The following is an 18792-nucleotide window of genomic DNA, read 5'->3' as shown; positions in this document are numbered from 1 at the left end:
CTGGTAAATACAATAATAAATGCACACACCCAACATGGATCCACAGGATGAGTGTCCCTACTGTCTTCCTAGATGTAGGTCATGCATCCATATTTCTTTTGTGAAGGAATGATACCTTCCCATTTAGAGTATTTAGCACAGAGATTTCATACAACGGATTTTGAGGGAGTCCCCCATGTAATGATTGAGTTGACAAGGTGGTGTTAGGTCAAAAGTTGGACTCAGTGGCTCAATGGACTCAATGGCCTTGAAGGTTTTTTTCCAGCCTTAATGATTCTGTGATGACATGAAAATTCCTACCATGTAAGCAAAGAGAAAGGATATTCAAGATATACTTGTATAAGGAATGATAAATATTTTCAGTCAGTAAATATTTAAACTGACAGTTACAATAACCAATAATTAATTAATTATCAGTGGTTACTTTTACTTAGGGATTACTGACTCAGGTGTATCTGGTGAGGCTGTGGCTGGATGGTGCAGGAGGCACAGGCACAACATTCCCTCTGTGGATGCAATCAAGACCAGTGTCATCAGCAGTGAAATGGGCACAAACACCCACTCAAACACACCTGGTTTCCTCAGGTCTCCAGAGCACTGCTCAGGGCAGTCAGCACCAGGCTTAATATAGAATTATAAAAAAATTATGATGTGTCTAATGCAGTCAGTACAACAGCACTGTTCTATTTTAAAACAAATGTAATTAATATTTCTCTGTTCCTTTATTTTTAATATTTTGTGGGTTTTTTATTATTGATGTATGATTGTATTGCTGATGGTAGAGAGGCGTGGAGAGGTGGAGTCAGGTGGAACATGGGTAAACAGCAAGATAAAAGAAGTATTTTCATTAATGTGATATTTCTGAAAATTGTTCCAGTGTAAATAATTTATTGGTGCTGAGTTTAATCCAGCATTAGGGTATAAGGAGGCAGCTTCATATTGCTGACGTATTTTTAGAGTTGTTTGCAAGTTCAAAAGAAAATAATTGATTATTTTAAATACAGTTCATGAGGAAAAAACCATCAGAACAAATATCAGAATTGCAAAAAAAGAAAAGTGAAGATTTGGATTTGTTTTAGGGCAGTTCATGGGCTGCCTTGGGAACCAGAGAATATACTGTTTATCCCTCCCAATCCCTCCCAAAATAAGAAGTGGCATATCCTTTCTGTGTTTTACATTTTTTAGGCAATAGGCTCCAGGGGTCATCAAATGTTCTTTAACAATTTTATTCAATGCTAATCAAGAACGTGCATTTGCAGTAAAAATACAATTTAAATATTTAATGTACATATTTGTAGAGATTTTGCTTAAGACAATGCAGTACCATAGGACAGAAATGAGGACAAACTGAAGCTGTTGGGCAGCTGATGCCTACATATATATGTCTAAAAATAAAAATAAATATTAAAAAAATAAGTATGGTGGTCTTGCTGAAGAGAAGATGCAGCAGATATTGTAACACTTTTCATGCTGAAGTCCAGTAAATCTGTACTTTGTTTCTCGGCAGAGTGACTGAGTACCAAGGAAATCTTGCGGTGAGATGACACAAGTGTGTGATCTCCTAAAAAAGCATCACTGCTCTCAAGGGGGATTTCATACCTCTTTGTAGATTAGGATGAATGCTCAGCCCAAATTTCCCAATTCTTCTACAAGCCAGTCTGCCTCGTGCAGCACACGTGTACAAAATATGCTGAGTTTGATGTGAGTTTTCTGGAATTGAGCCCTGTGTAAGCAGCAGCTATTTGGATAAATTCCAGACTTTGCACCTCCAAAATATAGGACCACTTTTGTGTGCTCATAAATTTCCTTGTGCTTGTGAATTTGCTGGTGTAAGTTATGCTCCGAGATACTTTCTTGTAATTAATGAACCAAAAACATGCAGTGGAATGCCAATACACTTACGGATTTCACTGTGCCTGCAAGAGTGAATTACCCTCAAAAAGGCTTGGGAGTAATATCAACAAATATTTCACTTGATCAAAAGATATTTCCCTTGATCTACAAATATTTCACTTGATCTGAGTCAGTACAGTTGAGTTTATAATGGCAATTTTTAACGCCATTGTATTTTCAGCTAGTAACACTTGTTTAGCACTGTGACTCTTTCTAGTCTCCTCTTCACACTAACTGTAGCGTGTTGCTGAAAAATCTTTGTAGCTTGGGCCAGAGTGGTTTGCAGTCTGCTGGCAGAGATGTACACGCTGTCTTATCAGAAAATGGAATATAAATAGAAATACAAGGGTGTGACATTGCAGCTCTACAGAAGGAGTGCAAGACAGCAGAGAGTTGAGGAGCCGGCACAGAAATCTCTCAGAGGAGAGGTGCTGCTGGAGATGGAGGATGTGGGGGAAGAGAAGATTAACCAAGGTGGTGAGTAGAGGGGGGAGAGCTAAGAAATTCTTTGAACATAGAGACTGGCAGCTTGATTTGTTCATGAGATAAGAGATGAGCTCTCCGAGGGACACGGAGAGGGGAGCAATTTGACCAAATACGCAGATAAGGGGCTTGGCAACTGCACTGCATTTGGTGTAAAGATGGCATGATGTGACACCCTGTCTGACAGCAAGGGGCTTCGAGGGGCCAGGTAAAATGGGGAAGAGAGAAACAAGGAGAAACTGAGCACACAGATTTGATACAACACATGCAGAAAGATGCACAAGAAAATACGAAAATAACTGAAGAGAATAATCACAGATTTTGGCCTGGAGTATAAGAACTAGCAGGATTTAGCAGGTGACATCCATGAGTTTTCCATGGTTTAAAGTGAGTTTACTCTTTTAGGCCAGCTAAGAGAGTAAACAGGGAAAAAAAGAATGACCCTGAGGAAGGAAACAAGTCAACACAGCCAGATTTGGTTAAACATGGGGTTTGATATAAAGGTAGATTTCATATAAACATGGGCATTTGTTTCATGGAGAGCTGCTAACTAGTTCTGTTTTGCAATATCTTTATTAGCTGATAACTCTTCTGAACTGGGAGGAAAGCAGAGGCTGATGTATCTTTGTATCACTCTTGCCTCAGGTGTAACCCTTCATTTTTCTTTTTTCACTTTAATTCCAAACCCCATGTGTAGCAAACACACAAATACTGGAATGTAGCAAGCCAAAACCAGACAGGAATGCTAAGTCTAACGAATGTGTAGCCAGGTTGACACCTATAAACAAAACACATGTGGTTTAAGAATTGTATTTATATTTAATTGTTAGAAGATATCAACCTCTTTAAGTGTATTTGAATTTCAAAGATCATTATTTCCTGACCGATTTTAAACTAACATTCTTCGTTCCTGACAAGACATAAATCATTTGTCATTATCCATCTGGGTAAATAAAGGATATAACCCTTACAAAGAAAGCCTCAGGCATTGAAGTGCTTCAGGACCCTTCTATAGTGGAGTAGGAGATAGATATAGATATAGATATAGATATATATATGTAGAAATGCACCACTTGCCTAGGACCAAGTTGGCTGCAGAGCTGGAATATGTGAGGGTCTCTGCAGACAGAGACAAAACTAGTTTTGCTAGACACAAACTACAAAGCCCTTCTGAAAAGGCTCCTCAGGAGGGCTGGAATATCCCACTAACATAAGTAACTAATTTCTGGACCCTGACCTTGTAGGATGGTACAGTTTTACACTGAACACTCCTTTCAAGAATTTTGGCAGCACTTTATATTGCAAGGTACAGAAATTCTGTATCCTTCGTAGAAAAGAATTAAATAACACTGTCCTAAATATCTTTAAACCACTGTAAGACCAAACTTCATGATGAGGGCTGATGAATTTTTTAGGTATTCTACATCTCCTCTGCTTCAGTGCTTTTATAAAGCTTGCTACCATGTACCCTTTGACACTTTTCTGTCCATATGCAGGAAAATCAGAACTATTTTAAATTATTCAGGTTGAAGTTTGAGCTGCTGAGTGCTCTAAATACTCCTTTGGGCTGGGGAAGTTGAGGTTGCAGATGGAGTTCTTATCAACTGTGGCATCCTTTATTTCTTTCAATCACCTTTATTCTTTCCTTGCTACCTCCTGCAAACTGCTCTATTTCTGACTTAAAAAAAAAGTTATTTTATGGATTGGACTTTTTTCATAGGGGTTTTACCCAGATTATGCAGTTCTCACTTTGATTACTGCAGACTACGAAAATCTCCCCACCCGCACATCCTGCTCTGATACCTGAAGGCGGCAGAGAAATTTATGAAGTTAAATATAGGTAGTTTTTGTTTCTGTAAAAAAAGAAACAACACAGTTTGGAAGGCTGCAGCTCCCTCTTCACTCTCATAAATTGACCTATATCCTTCTATCATGTGCAATATTTGGGTCAGGTTTACTGCCTGGGTGCCAGCTCTTCCTTTACACCAGCTGCTCAATATGATGATTATGATTCAACTTCTAAACTTCCAGAATTCAACCCATTTTACTACTTAGCATAGAGTGTGAGAAACTCTTATTTAGGTTACTCAGCTGTCTTGCTTCTTTGGCAGTTCATTATCACCCCAATAAACACGGTTCCAGTAGACCCAAAGCACAAGACAGAAAGCTGCAGAAAAAGGGAAGAATTAGCCTGGTCTTTACGAGCCAGCTTTCCTCGAGGTCTTACAACTGCACCTTTGAATCTTCTCACACTGCTCCCAGTGACCCAGTGAGTTGTAGAAGCAGAGCAAGATTCTCCTGTGAACTGTTTGAGAGCCCTGGGAAAGTGGATGCCTTGTTCTGAGCATCTGCTGAGAGGATGTAGTGAATTATCCATCATTTGTGAAGTGAATAATTCCCAGCACTGGCAGTAACATAGAGAACGTGTTCTATACTGGAGAACTTGCACAGGGTTAGGCCAGGCATGTGATGAAGGGACAGTTAATCCTTTCCTCAGCTGTTCTCTCTTACACAAAAATGCAGAAAGGAAAACCTCGTTTCATAGGGGTCATACCCAAACTGGGATTTTATTCTAGCTCCTTTTATTAGATCCTGGTTATCCTGGTTCCTGTCTCTGAAGACAAAGGTGGGACTGGCACTGCTGGCAAAACATGCTGCACATCCCAGGGTTTACCACATTCTTTGTGCCATGCAGATGCATTTTTTTGAGACTGGTTCATTTACGTGTTTGAATAAGCAGTTACAACAAGCATGTGAGTAAGAAAACACCCAGCATTAATGTCTGGCTTAAAAATCAGGTCGAGGGGCTGCTGCCAGAGACAATACTATGACCACAAACATAGGAAGGAGTGCTGGGTGATTCTGTCAAAACATGCCTGGATTTTAAGCCCTATCAGTTTTCTTATAGTAGGGAGATACCTGTTTTATTGCTAAATAACCATGAAAGCTCTGTTTTGAGTTTTGAATCTCTTTGATAATAGACTGTAGAGCAAGAAACAGTTCAGCTGTCATGTGCACTACACTGTGTTGTGCCCCAGTTTTCTCATGATGGGAACATTAAAGTCCTTTCCTGCATTAGCAGGTGTGCCAATAGGCCGCAGCTGATATTTTAGTCTGAGGAGTCAGGAAGAAAAGGCTGCACAGTACTGCACTGCAAATTCATTAACTCCCAAAGCCACAGCAGGAGAGAGGGAGATGGGGATTAACCACAACAGATGGAGACATAAAGCTTCGTTAAGTCTCCTTCACCCCCAACGGGCTCCTTTTCTCTCGCCCTCCTCCCTGGTATATCCTGCAACAAAGCCCGTAACAATCACCAAAAAAGGAAATTCCTGAGCTCATTGCTTAACTAGGCTATAAGATATAACCATAACCCACAGCAAACTAGAGACTGGAAGTGAGTCTGACTTTGGGGTTGTATTTCAGACAACACGAGAAAGACACACATCAATTAATTAATTAATTAATTATTACTTGGAGTTCAATGGCAGCAAGAAATGAAAGAAATCTGTTGTAGCACAGAAGAGAGCAGCACTGTTCTAAAAGTATGCTTGAAAACAGGGTTTATATTTACTGTGTTTGTACAATGTTTGGATTCCAGCTCTGCTAAAATAACAGCATACTGCAATGGCACACACTGTACACACTGCTGATGAATTAACAGAACTGGAGTGCCTGCTACTGAAACATGCCAATTTGCATAAAATTAGTTATGAAGAAAATGAAAATAAACTTAGCCAAAGCTGTAAATTAAGATGTTGAGTCTTTGAGGCAGAGAATATTATGGTACTGCTTCACCATCTGCTGAAGGGGTGTCCAAGGTCATTCCCACAGGCTGGAGATGATGTAGGAATTGTGCTTCATTAACAGTGGTAGGTTTGTACTGGATAATGCCCTTACTTCAGAGAAGAGCTGGAATGGAGCAGAAAGCAACCTGTAGAGTGCTACACTTGACATTCCCCATCATTCTTACTTTCTCATTTAGAATCACTGTAAGAAGTGTCAGAAGCCTCCCGTGGGCTGAAAAGGGTCATCTCTGGGTCTTCTGAGAACCAGCCCTGTCACCAAGAACAAGACTGACCTTATATCCCCTCTGTCTTGGCCACCATTGTACAGAAAATAAGTCAAGGAGATCACAGAGACTGAGTAAAAAACAAGAGCTTGGCTCTCAGTGCCTGCTCCTGAAGTCACAGCATTTTACATCCTTGCTGCATGGTTCACTGAGTGCAAGGCACTAGAGAATCAAGCTCAGCTCCTGGAAAAAGAATGTGAAATCAAAGTCTGGAAAGTCCAATAAAACCAAAGGTGTGTTGGTACCTCCTACGACACGTGTTATCTCATGCATCTCAGGAGGTGATGACTTTTATTCCTTGCCTGTCTTTCTGAGTATGATGTAGCAAGATGATTTGAGACAAGGGAAGAGCTTTCCATCACAGAAATGGAGAGAACAATCCCCTACCCCATGTTCCCCAGCCTCCTCCTTTCCTTCTGCTTATGCACTCTCCTCTCTCAAAAGCTCTCCCTGATGCTCACAGGGCACAGAGCACAGCATGTTAACCTAACTCACTAGAAAAGATGAAAACTTAACCAAGAAAAAACTGCAGTAATGTTTTTTATGGGGTTTGGGGCTACATCAGCTTGCTTTGCAATCCAGAGCCTGATGGTGATGGCACAAGCAGTGACAAGAAAGAGCTGCACAGCCAGTGCAGGAGCTGGAGGAGCAGGGAGGGAAGAAAAAAGGGAGGGATGAGGAAGCAGGAATAGGGGTGAAGGAATGACACTTCCTTTTCCAAAGCAGAAACGTTTTTTTTAGTTGCAGCAAGGAACTGCGTCCTTGTCTGAATTCAGCCAATTGCTTACAAATGGAAACAAATCAGCCTATTTCACAGCCAGGCTTGTACTCGCTGTAAATTGCAAAGCGTAGTTCAGTTTGGAATATTTAAATATTCAACTCATTGTAAATTTTAAAGTGTAGTTTAGTTTGGAATATATAAATATTCAGCTAATTGTAAATTGTAAAGTGTAGCTCAGTTTGGAATATATAAATATTCAGATATTCTGTGCATAATTTCAGGCTTTCTCATCAAATAAATCTAACGATTCTAGATCTTCTTTGCATGTTTTTAGAAATAATTAACAAGATCCAAAGTAATTATCATTCGATTGATTTTTTTCTTAGTAAATGATCGATCTGGAAGAGTGAAGCTGTAAATGACACCGCCTGTGTGTGGCGGCGGGTCCGTGTCACCAAGGCCACTGCTGCCATCTGCTGAGGGACAGCGAACGGCACAGGAGCGGCCAGGGGTCGAAAAATCCTCCCCTGTTGGCCATTCCAGGGAGAAAATCCTGCAGGAGCGATGCCAGCAAGCTCAGCTCGCTGAAAACCTTAAACCCGCGATGTTAACTTCAACTCCTCCGAGAAGGAAAATGAAAGAAAAGCAACGGAGCCCAAGCGTTTGTCACAATGATGGTCAGATTTAGTGTGTTCTGCCGCAGGAAGGCTGCCAACACTCCCCGGAGGGACCTTCAGAGGTCTTTTCCAACCTAATTGATTCTGCGATTTCTGTGATTTCTGTGATTTCTGTGATTCTGTGATTCTGTGTCTCCCAGCAGCGGGGCCGCCCGGACCCAGCCCCGCTGTCCCAGCGCAGCGGTCACCCCCGGGAGACGCGCGGCGGGTCCCTCCCGTCCCGGCAGGTCCTGCCGCCTCAGGGTGGCTTGTGGCGAGGGAGGCCCGCACCCTGAGGGGCCACAGAGCCCTAAGGGGTGACATAACCTGAGGGGCGACATAACCTGAGGGGCGACACAACCCTGAAAGGTCCCAGCGACCGCCGCACAGCGCCGCCCCTCAGAGCCCCCCGGCCCCGCCATGACGGCAGCCACGCCCCGCGCCTGGCCCCGCCCCCGAGCAAGCTGAGTGCTCTGCGCGACAGCCAATCAGAACGCGGCACCGAGAGGCCGCGAGCCAATGGAGAGCCAGGGGAGGAGGCGGCCGGCCGGAAGTGGCGGCGGCGGCGCTGAGGGAGCGCGGCGGGCGGAGCGGGCAGGTGAGGGCAGGGGTGTCGGGGAGGCCTCTGAGGGCTCCGTGACCTCCGCCGGGTCGTGGTTCCGGCTCTTGTCTCTTCAGCGCTGTCTTGGCGAGCCCCGCCGCGGGGTTTGGGCCTCCCTAGAGCCCGGCAGGGCGGCGGTGTGGGCCCTGCCTGGTTTCTCTCGTAGGGCGCGGGTGAAAGAAGGGAGGCGGCACGAGGAGTGGCTGAGGTCACTTATTTTGGTCATCCTGGAGAAGGGCAGACTGAGGGGTGACCTCACCGCGGGCTGCAGCTTCCCCCCGCGGGGCAGCGCCGATCTGTGCCCTCTGTGCCCAGTGACAGGGCCCGAGGGAATGGCTGGAGCTGTGCGGGGTGGATTAGGTAGATATTAGGAGAAGATTCTTCCCCAAGAAGGCAGTCGGGCACTGAACAAGTTCCTCAGGTTCTCCTTGATCACAGCCCCAAGCCTGAAAGAGTTCAAGAAGCCTTAGGGACACGCTCTGAGGCACAGAGAGGGGATTGTTGGGGTGTCCTGTGCAGGAGTTGATCCTTGTGTATCTCTTCCAGCTCGGGATATTCTGTGATTCTGGGGGGTTTGCCCACCAAGCACCATCTAGGAAAGGCAGTCACCCCTCTCCCTTTGGCTGCCCGGTTTACAGGCTGTTTTTTCATGTTTAGGGAAATGAATGTTCTGTGTGCTTCTAGTGCAGTTAATTTTGCTATAAGCAAACCTTAGTGAAAAAGCAACATGAATTTGCCAGGAGTTTCCTGTATTCTGCACATGGATTTATCTCTTCTGGCTCATTTTCTCACAACCACCTCCCTTATTTTCTTTATGTTTATATTATAACCTCACGACACAAATTGTTAACATTTGTTTCTTGGGTGGTTCCCTAGGAACTTCCTCTGGCAGAAATGGGTGAACCTCAGCAAGTGAGTGCCCTTCCTCCTCCTCCAATGCAATATATCAAAGAATATACTGATGAAAATATCCGTAAAGGCCTGGCTCCAAAGCCACCTCCCCCTGTGAAGGACAGCTACATGATGTTTGGGAATCAGTTCCAGTGTGATGATCTGATCATTCGGCCCCTGGAGAGCCAGGGCATTGAACGGCTGCACCCTATGCAGTTTGACCACAAGAAGGAGTTAAGAAAACTGAACATGTCCATCCTGGTCAACTTTCTGGACCTCTTGGACATCTTGATCAGGAGTCCAGGGAGTATAAAGCGAGAAGAGAAACTGGAAGACTTGAAGCTGCTTTTTGTCCACGTGCATCACCTCATCAACGAGTATCGCCCTCACCAAGCCAGGGAGACGCTGAGGGTGATGATGGAGGTGCAGAAACGCCAGCGCCTGGAGACAGCAGAGAGGTTCCAGAAGCACCTGGAGCGAGTGGTGGAGATGATCCACAACTGCCTGGCTTCCCTGCCCGATGATCTGCCCCATGCAGAGGGGGGACTGAGAGTCAACGTGGAGCCCATGGAGGCTGAGGATGGCAGCAGCTGTGCTGGGCAGAGCGAAAAGCAGAGGGAGCGTTCCGGTGGCAAGAGAGATCAGGTTTTGGACAAAGATGCAGCAATGTGCAGCATTATTGATGAAATGACATGAAGCAAACACCTGGTTTTGTTAATGCACCACAATGAGAGACAGAAGGGGTTCTAAGGATATGTGTTTTGTCTTTTGTTTTGCTGTTGTACAGGCAGACGAAGCGTTTGTTGTGCACCTGTTGGGAGGTTGACTGGGCAGATGAAAATGTCTGATGTTTTGTGATATGTGGTTTTTTGATAGAAATAAAAACGTCTAAGTTTTGTTAAATGTATCGTGTGAGGTGGTAGGCACAGATTAAAGTTGTTTTTTCCTGTCATTTTCCTTTCATTTGTCACTTCCTGCTTGTTTTGGGTATGCCGTTCTATAATTCTGTATGCTCTCAGTCCAGAAAAAAATTCCTACAGAAATGGTGCTCGTTTCTTCCAAAACAGCACCCAGGAACTTGAAAACAAGCGCACAGAAACTCAAATCAGAGCATTCCTTACAGTCTCTGTTTGAGGTGAAATCTAAAGCAAGTGGCTTAACTGTTGTCCTGCAGCTCTCACATCATTTTATTGTGTGACCACAATGGCTTTTCTGGGATCCTTGCAGAGCAGCCTGCCATGCCTTTACCATTTTTGCAGAGCAGTTTTAAGATCCTGGATCAGAAATTGTTCCTCTTGCAGCTCTTTGCAGTTTCCTGTTTCCTCGGAAACCACAGGAGCTGAGAGGAAGCCTTTTCTCAAGGAGTTCTGCTTCCAGCTGCTGCATGCAAAAATCGCCCTTCATCCCTCTTTCGTAGCTTCATCACTTCTTTCCTACAAGTGTGTTGGCAGTTTGTCTCTCAGCTACATTAATGCCTTGGTTTTCCTGATTTTCACACTGTTCTCCTATAAGGCATTCATGCAAGGCCAGGTTCCAATTCTAGCATCTTCCACATACTCATAAATAACTCCTTAGTATGTAATTTCACCTGTATAAAACTGTGAAATAGTTTAGCTGCTTCAGCAAAGAACATTTCTTGGCCCTTGATTACACGTGCAGTTCTAGGCCAAACAATATAAAAAGACAAGATATCCCAGAGGAGAGTGTGGTGATCCAGGCACAGGGAGAGTGACCAGGGAACAGCATTTCTCCAATGCTGGATTCCAGCATTTTGTCAGAGTGAGCCTTGAGTCATGGTTTCCACACTACTTTTTCAAGACTCTTCTCTATTCTGGGTGTTTTATGTTATGTTGCAAAAACGCAGATGCACATGGAATTTTTAAATATGAAAAAAGACTGGCACTCCATTAGCCTCAACTGTGTAACAGGTTTTCAAAACTACCAAAGTATTGCTGCAAAGAAAATTTGCTGGAAGATGCTCTGAGTCACTTCTAAGTATTAGAACCAGAAACTTACCATGAAAAGCTGGAATAGTTCGTCCACAATCCCACAAATCTGTTATTTGGCTGAGCCCTTTCTATTTACTACAGTCTGCTACATATTATGTAACCTTTTATCCAAACACTGCTGTGACAAAAGCAGGTGTGGGAAAGAGTCTGAGGCAGTGAATTGGTGATTGTCGTGTCAGCTCGGTGCTGTCAAGTTTCACTCTCAGTCATCAAACAGATCTGGTGAAAAACGAGAAGCAGATTTGTGTGGGGCTGTGAAGTGTTGTCACCTCTCAGTCAGAGCCCTGCTGGCAGCAGCTCAGTGCACTTGTGCCCTGCCCCAGCAGTGCACAGCTGACACAGCCCCACAGCCCAGCCTCGGGCAAAACAACCCAGATCTGACCGAGGGGTGCCCACAGCTGACTCTGGAGATGATGTGCTGAGAAGAAAACACGCAAGTTCACAAAGGAGATAACTCTTCTTGAATGAAAAGGGCAAAAGGGGGCATTTTGTCACCTTCATTCTGTCAGCCAGAATGTTGTCTCACATCTGCCTGAACTGGGCTCTCCTGCTGCTGTTCACAGGTAACCAAGGGGGCAGAAACAACGGGATGGAGGTGGGTGGAGGTAACATGCATCAGGGGTTCTGAGGGTAGCAAAGAGAATTTTTATCTTGCAGCAGGAGGAGTGGCCACATCACAGGAGCTGCAGTTCTAAGTGTTAAAATAGAACTTCATCACAGTGGCTCAACTGAGTCCTGATGGCCTTATCTCCTTTGGAAAACAGAAACATGCTGAGGGTATGGTGGGTTTAAAGATGCTGCTTCTCGGGCTGGCTGCTCATCTTATTAGTGGGCTTTTTTAGATAATGACGATTTGAGCAGAGAATGTTAAATTGTTTTAGAGAAGATGTAAAACAAGGAATTTCACTTTGACAGGCTTGGTGAAGATGAATGCGTAGGTAGACAGGAAAAAGATCAAATGCGGCTTCTGGTGATTTTTAGCCATATGAAATATTATTGGGGCTAATTGAAAATTTTTATTTTTTTTTTAAATCCTGAGGGAGCAGTCCTAGAGTGTTAAGGGCAACAGCAATGAAAACAGCAGGTTGTGAAATGGTACTAATAAAGACAGACATTAAAAACTTGGTGGTAAGATAAATTCAGTAGAAGGAAAAGGGATATTTCAAGTATTTCTTTTAGCTCTTTATAAAGCATTTTATGATGAGTTTCATTTTGAGCTTTCTTTTTATATTCAATAAGGTAAGTCGGTTTCAGAGACTTGTTTCTAGTGTGTTATATAGTGTGGCAAAATCTCTGCATGCAAGTTTATTTTTAAATATAATAGATTAGGAAAGTATCTGAGCTGGACTGGGCAAACAGGTTTTTTGCTGTTATGAATGGGCTACTGGGTGTTACGGCTCACTGTGTTGACCCGAGTGGTGTGACACAGCCTCCTGGAAACGTGACAAATTTATGGGGAAGCAAACAAGTTAGAAACTGCGTAAGACTTAGAATGGAATAAGGTAGTGGGAAAAAAAAAATATATATATATATATATATGATATTCTGCAGAAAAGCCATGAAAGATTTCTTCTGATAAGAATGGGCAAAACCTGCCTTAAGGCAAGAGAAAAGGAAATTCACTCAGCAGTGATAATTCTGATGAAACCTGCAGTTTAGTTCATTGAAGGAGGGGAAGAGTTTCACAGAGTGGCTTTGAGGAAAGTCAGCGTCTTACTGTTCCCCCGTGTGTGTGGCTTGGGTTAAATGTACACAGAGGAAAAAGTTAAGAGCCAAGAGACTGCACAGAATCTCTTCACCTCATTGCCTGCCTGCAGAGGCTGCAGAAAATGTTCTTTCTCTGATGGTGTCCCTGGCCTGATCATTATCCCTCACTGCACCAGTCCTGCCATGGCACATCTATTTGTGCAAAATCTGATCCAGCCAAGCCTGGTGCTCTTTGAGAGATGGGAGATTTCAGAACATATGAGATGCACAAGAAGCTTCCACTTGCACTGTGCTCAATAACTGTTTGTCCTTTTGTCCACAGGCTCCACAGTCTCAGAATTAGTGATAGGAGAGGTTGGTCGGGATGTCACCGTGCCCTGCCACTACACTGTCAAGAACAAAAATGACATCACATCCATGTGCTGGGGTCGGGACAGGTGCCCCAATTCAAAGTGTTCCCGGCCCATCATCTGGACAGATGGCAGGAGGGTGACAGAGCAGCACAGCAACAGGTACCAGCTGAAAGGGGACCTGCAGAAGGGGGACGTGTCCCTGACCATCGTGGATGCCAGGGAAGAAGACTCTGGGGCTTATTGCTGCCGTGTGGAGATCCCAGGGTTGTTCAACGACCAATTGATTAATCACAAGGTTGTGGTAAAGAAAGGTGAGTGCAGAGGAGTGCTCTTGTGAGTACCATCGTGGTGGATCTGCAAAGCTTGTGGTGGAAATGATTTCTGCAATTATCCATAAGAGTGGTCTTGAGGACCTTGCACATCTGCTGTTAGTGCTTTCTCAATTAAACTGCCTTTGTCAGTGTTGTTATCCCATTTCAGTCACTGCAATTATAAAAGGACATGATGCTTTCATGGAGCATTCTTAGAGACACTGAAGAATTTCAAAGAAAGGTGCAGCATAAAGTACTCATCCAAGGCTTTATTGCTGCACCTTTTTCTTGAAAGCTGTGTTTGATTTTCCCTGCTTGATTCTAGATTAAAGCCCAGGGATGCAAAATTGGTAAAGAGAAGCTTTTTATCAGTTCTTCCTTTGATTTTTAGTTTTCCCCTTGTTTGTGATACTCTATAGAACGAGTGGACAAATGTGCTTTGCTAGCAATTTTTTTTTGTGGAAACAATGTCTCTTTTTCACTACACAAATACCCAATAAGGTTAATTATGTGTTGATTTTGTTTTATTTTTTAACATCAGCAAGAATCTCTACTGCAAGTCCTCACACTTACACCTCTGAACAGACCTCAGGTAAATTTTATCCCAGTGTTAATAGCATATACAGGCCATATTGCAAATGGGGAAAAAATATGATAGATGATTAAAATGTCTTGGCTGAAATTTATTAAACATTACCAAAGATCAGAAATTGGATTTAAATTCTGCTTGGTATTATACAGAATCTAACAGAAGGAACATGTGTAATTGGGAGGAAGCTGCTTCCAGGTGTGATACTTAAATAGATGTTTTAGTGGTGCTGCAAGGTTTGCTTTTATTTGACTGCTGTTTTGGTTTGTTGGGGTTTTCTGTGGCATAAAATCTCACCTCATCTTCTAGAAATGCATCCCATGAATGGTAAAACACAACTTTTAGGAGCTGGGTGTACCCACTATTTAATCAGAACTGTTTTATTGGACTAGCTCAAAAGAGCATTGAATTAAGGCTCTTGCCTCCTGTAGCAGTCAGCAGCAGATTATTAAGGAGGATGGAAGAAAAATGGCATTAGTTTTGTGATACAGTGATAAATTATTCTTCCACCCTGGTGTAAAGGTGTGTCCCAGAGGCTGCCCATGGCTCCTGTGCACATTTAATAACGTGAGGTCCCTCACTGCAGAGGAAGAGACAGTGCTCAGCTATTCCTCACTTGTTTTCTACATTCCTCTTACAAAAGGATAAACTTCTATCACAAACCCACTCAGCTGCATCTTTTTCAGTCTGAAAAAGACAACTTTAATTTCCACTATACAAGAGAAACCTCGTGGTGTATCTAATGGCTTATTCTCTGAATTCTGGAAAAAAAAATAAAAATCAGGGATGCCATTTGTATTTCTCCCTGTATCTTGGATGTTTCCAGCTAAGCAACTCCAAAATAGTGTTACAACAGTTGCATTTCCTTTTTGGAAGAAGAAGTGAAAACTTTCTCAGACAGTTTCTATTCTAGTTGCAGATAACATTGCTTCCTATCTTAGAACCCAGGCCTTTTCTTATCTATGTCACCTCTTCCTTAGCTGTTGGTGGAACAATGTTTAAAGTTTTCAGAATGCAAGGTAGTGTGTGCATGTTCACACTGAGGGAGATTGGAAAAGGCAGGTGGCCATGTGCCTCTGATTTAGAAATACTCTAGAATCTCCAGTGGAAGCTGATGATCCTGTCCTCTTCCAAATAAAGCTTATGGGATAAGGGCAACAATTTAAAATACAAAAGCAACCACCTGGGGTTGGCATAGAACTGTAGATTTTGTGTTCAGAAGATTTTTGTCATCTGGTAAAACATGGAGAAACTGAGACTGATGATAAATAAGACAGAAATTTGTAGCTTTTAATTTTAAATGTTGCCAACAGCTGTGCTCTGGGAAATTACCTCAAAATGTGCTGCAGGTTCTTATGCAAATATATCACATTTTGTTCAGTCTGGTTACTGTATAGCTGCCTGGGTTTTTAGAAGTATCACCTGATTTCTGTGACTCTGCAACATGTGCTGCTTCAAGATCCTGAGCTAATCTTCATCAGTTTTCAACTGATAACCTAAGTTTGCTTTATGCATCATATTTTGCTTCAAGCCCAGGTTGGATGGGGCATTGAGAAATCTGGTCTAGTGGAAGGGGGTTGCAGTGATATGGGCTTTAAGATCCCTTTTAAGCCCACATCTGTTTTATGATTCTATGGCCACTGCTTCTTGGCTCCAGAACTGACTGGTAACTCCTTCCCAGTGTTGAGATAACAGCAAGAGCCAAGCATTTCTAAGAAGGAGTTCAGAGCTCTGAAAAGAACAGCAGAAACTTCAATACTCAGGGTTTGGTGCTGCCCTCTGAAGGCACCAATCTCTTATGATATGCAGAGCCCACAAAAGATACCCACAGAAGTTCAGGGGCCCAAGTCAGCTGTACAAATTCTTCTCTGTCAAGGCAGAACAGTTCTCTGTGCAAGTGATGTGTTTGTCTTGCCTTTGCTCAGCTCCTGGCAGCACCAGTGAATCCTCCTCTACTGTCACAAGGACCTGGCCATCAGCTTCAGAAGCTCCTCAGACTGTAAGCATGAACCTTGCTGTAGCACACACAGAGTGGGTGGACTTGAGAGGTTACTGGGTCATCCCTACAGGTCACTTCCACTCCTTTTGTCTGATTGCAACACGATATTGTTTTGTAGTCTGCGTGTTTAGTGGTTATGAAGAGTGCTTATGTGCTCATTATTGGGGGGAGAAAACCCTGCTTAGCATGCACAAAGTACTTCCTCTAGAGAAGGAAGAGCTTTAGCAACATCTGTATTTCCTTTCAGGCCTCTAGTCCCTGCTCAGACCCCTCAGACTGCTTGGATGTGGCTGCAAACCTGCAGGTATGGCAGGATGTGGGCAGGAGTGGAACTTTGGCCACCTGAGAGCACAGGGGAGTGCCCTGCACTCCCTGTACACTGAGGGTCACACAGACAGCTCTGTGTGTCCTGCTGAGTCCTGCAGCACAGCTGGGAGGGTGTGACATCATGAGACATCATTCAAAAAAATCCACCAAATATTATTAAACCTGAATAAATGGGATTTATCATAACTTCAGGTCTTTTGAAAAATCTCAAACATTGTGTTTAACGGCATGGTTCACACAATTGTGGCAGAGATTCTGCTTGAAACTGGGCCTCTTTCTCAAATTAGGATTTTGCTCTCAGGTATACCTTTCCTGCAGGGCTGCAAAACACACAGAAGGCCTTTGGGTATTGCACGGGCTTCTTGCTGTCAGTTCCACTAATGCTCCTTGGCTTGTGTTTGACAGAACACATCTGTGTCCCTTCCCAGCCATCAGCACCCAGAGCATGGGCTGTACATTGGGATTGGCTCATGTGCAGCTCTTCTGCTCATCCTGATTTTGGCTCTGTTCCTCACCAAACGTAAGTGCTGGCCAGAGGCAGCTCCCCGAGGGTTGCTCAGCTTTGTGCAGTCCCAGCTGTGGCTGATGCCACATCTCCCACTCCAGGGCAGGGAGCTGTGCTGTGGCTGCTCACAGTGGGAATTTCCTATCCTGAAAACATTTGAGTTAGTTTTCTTATTTAGTTTCCTACACTTGAATTTGTCTTTGAACCCACTACTTTACTTCTAATGATTTAAACAAAATTATTTAAATTTTTTCTTTATTTTTATTTTGGATGTTCTTTAGAATATTTTTACGACACGAAGAAGATGGGTGGTTTTGCAGGGTAAGTTTTCTGTTCCTGCTTTTGCTAATAGGACAAACGAGGTTGTGGAAAAGAAATGTTGGTGTGCTGACCATTCCCACCACATACTTTGGCTTTCTTTTTTAACCTCAAGTTAATAGAAAATATTTTAAAAAGACACTAATAACTGCTGCTACTTTTTGTTACTTAATAAGCCAAAATAAGTGTCTCTGTCAGTTCAGGGCATTCGGGGGCTTTCTAACCTCTGGTGTGAATTGTCTCATAAGTGGAAAGATGATTCATTATCAGTCATGATCACATGTTAAAGCATAGTTTTACATTTTCTAGTGAGCTGGTTGATCTGTTTCTCTATGGTTTTATTGTCTGTTTTTGGTTTAATACCATGTTTTTTTACTCTTTTGTGCAGCTTTGTTGCATTTCAAAGGCCACAAGGTATGGGGAGCCACAGTGTCCTGGAAGATGAGAATCATGCAGAGGAAAATATTTATATCATGCACTAAGGACTGGATGCATGGCTGCCTTTGTCACTGCTGGGGCATTAAATAGTTTGCAAAACGTTGGCTGCTCCCTCTGCTCAGCAGCTGGACGTGACTGCATTACTGAAGCATTATTCACATCCTAATAATAAAACAAATAAAAGCTACATTTTTGATTAAAATCCTTATCAGCCTGTTCCAGAGACAGAAACCAACACTGGCATTGGTGGAACTTTCCATTTCCTAAAGAAAGTTATGATTGTATTTATTATCTGCTTCAAATTCTCGCTTCCTTTTTGGGAAAAAAATAAAAAAAAATAAAAGAGGAAGTGCCAAAAGGGCACGATTGTGTTAACTGTGGATTCTATCTGCCACCTTCCACAGAGTCTGTGCCATCAGAGGGCAGAAACAATCTCAGAGCTGTGTGACAAAGATGTCACATTGCCAGCCTTGGTTGTATTAGTAATTTAATACACACTTAGTTGTATTTTCATTGAAATCAGGTATGGCCTGTTCTGGTAACAGCTCAGTCATGGAACAGACTAATGCCTGTCCACCTGGAATTAAATCTGGAGGAGCTATGGCTGTTCACCCCCAGGGGATGTTCTCCAGCAGCATGTCCTCAGTGGACAGAACAGTCACAGCTCGTGTGCAGAGAATTATGACTAAGTGTGAGGTTTTTGGCAAAGTACGTCATTACTTTTCTGTGGCTTTCTCCTCGGGAACATCTTTACCCTGAGAAGCCCTTGGGGTGGAAAGTCTCACTTCCAAGTCTCTAAAAAAATCTGAACAACCTTCTCCTCTGCTTTTGTAAAGTTAATTAAATTAATTTCTTAGCTTGCAGAGAAATCATGGACATTGCACAAAATATTGGCTGCAAGTTGGCCTTCTCTTCACAC

General features: G+C 43.2%; 2 protein-coding genes across 5 annotated transcripts; both read left to right on the top strand.

The window, feature by feature from the left end:
- The first annotated feature begins 8360 nt into the window (after positions 1–8360).
- MED7 (mediator complex subunit 7) lies at positions 8361–10269 on the top strand. The gene is made up of 2 exons (XM_066329241.1): positions 8361–8423; positions 9303–10269. Exon 2 carries the CDS (start codon positions 9321–9323, stop codon positions 10011–10013), a length of 693 nt encoding a protein of 230 aa, XP_066185338.1. The 5' UTR covers positions 8361–8423; positions 9303–9320; the 3' UTR covers positions 10014–10269.
- Positions 10270–11639: 1370 nt separating this feature from the next.
- Positions 11640–18060, top strand: LOC136367527 (hepatitis A virus cellular receptor 1 homolog). 4 transcript variants are annotated; one of them, XM_066329237.1, is made up of 8 exons: positions 11644–11889; positions 13356–13697; positions 14239–14289; positions 16212–16285; positions 16533–16589; positions 17018–17132; positions 17399–17438; positions 17824–18060. In XM_066329237.1, the coding sequence occupies exons 1-8, from the start codon at positions 11841–11843 to the stop codon at positions 17915–17917; spliced, it is 822 nt and encodes a 273-aa protein (XP_066185334.1). In that variant the 5' UTR covers positions 11644–11840; the 3' UTR covers positions 17918–18060. The 4 variants fall into 4 exon arrangements, with proteins under 4 accessions (XP_066185333.1, XP_066185335.1, XP_066185334.1 ...); XM_066329236.1 differs by lacking the exon at positions 17399–17438 and having other exon boundaries at positions 11640–11889; XM_066329239.1 differs by lacking the exon at positions 14239–14289 and having other exon boundaries at positions 11646–11889; positions 17824–18059.
- The last annotated feature ends 732 nt before the right edge of the window (positions 18061–18792 follow it).

This window comes from Sylvia atricapilla, chromosome 14 (genome assembly GCF_009819655.1).
Source record: "Sylvia atricapilla isolate bSylAtr1 chromosome 14, bSylAtr1.pri, whole genome shotgun sequence".
In the NCBI taxonomy this organism is placed as follows: domain Eukaryota; kingdom Metazoa; phylum Chordata; class Aves; order Passeriformes; family Sylviidae; genus Sylvia; species Sylvia atricapilla.
The sequence above is the reverse complement of the archived record's forward strand: the minus strand, read 5'-3'. Positions and strand labels throughout refer to the sequence as shown.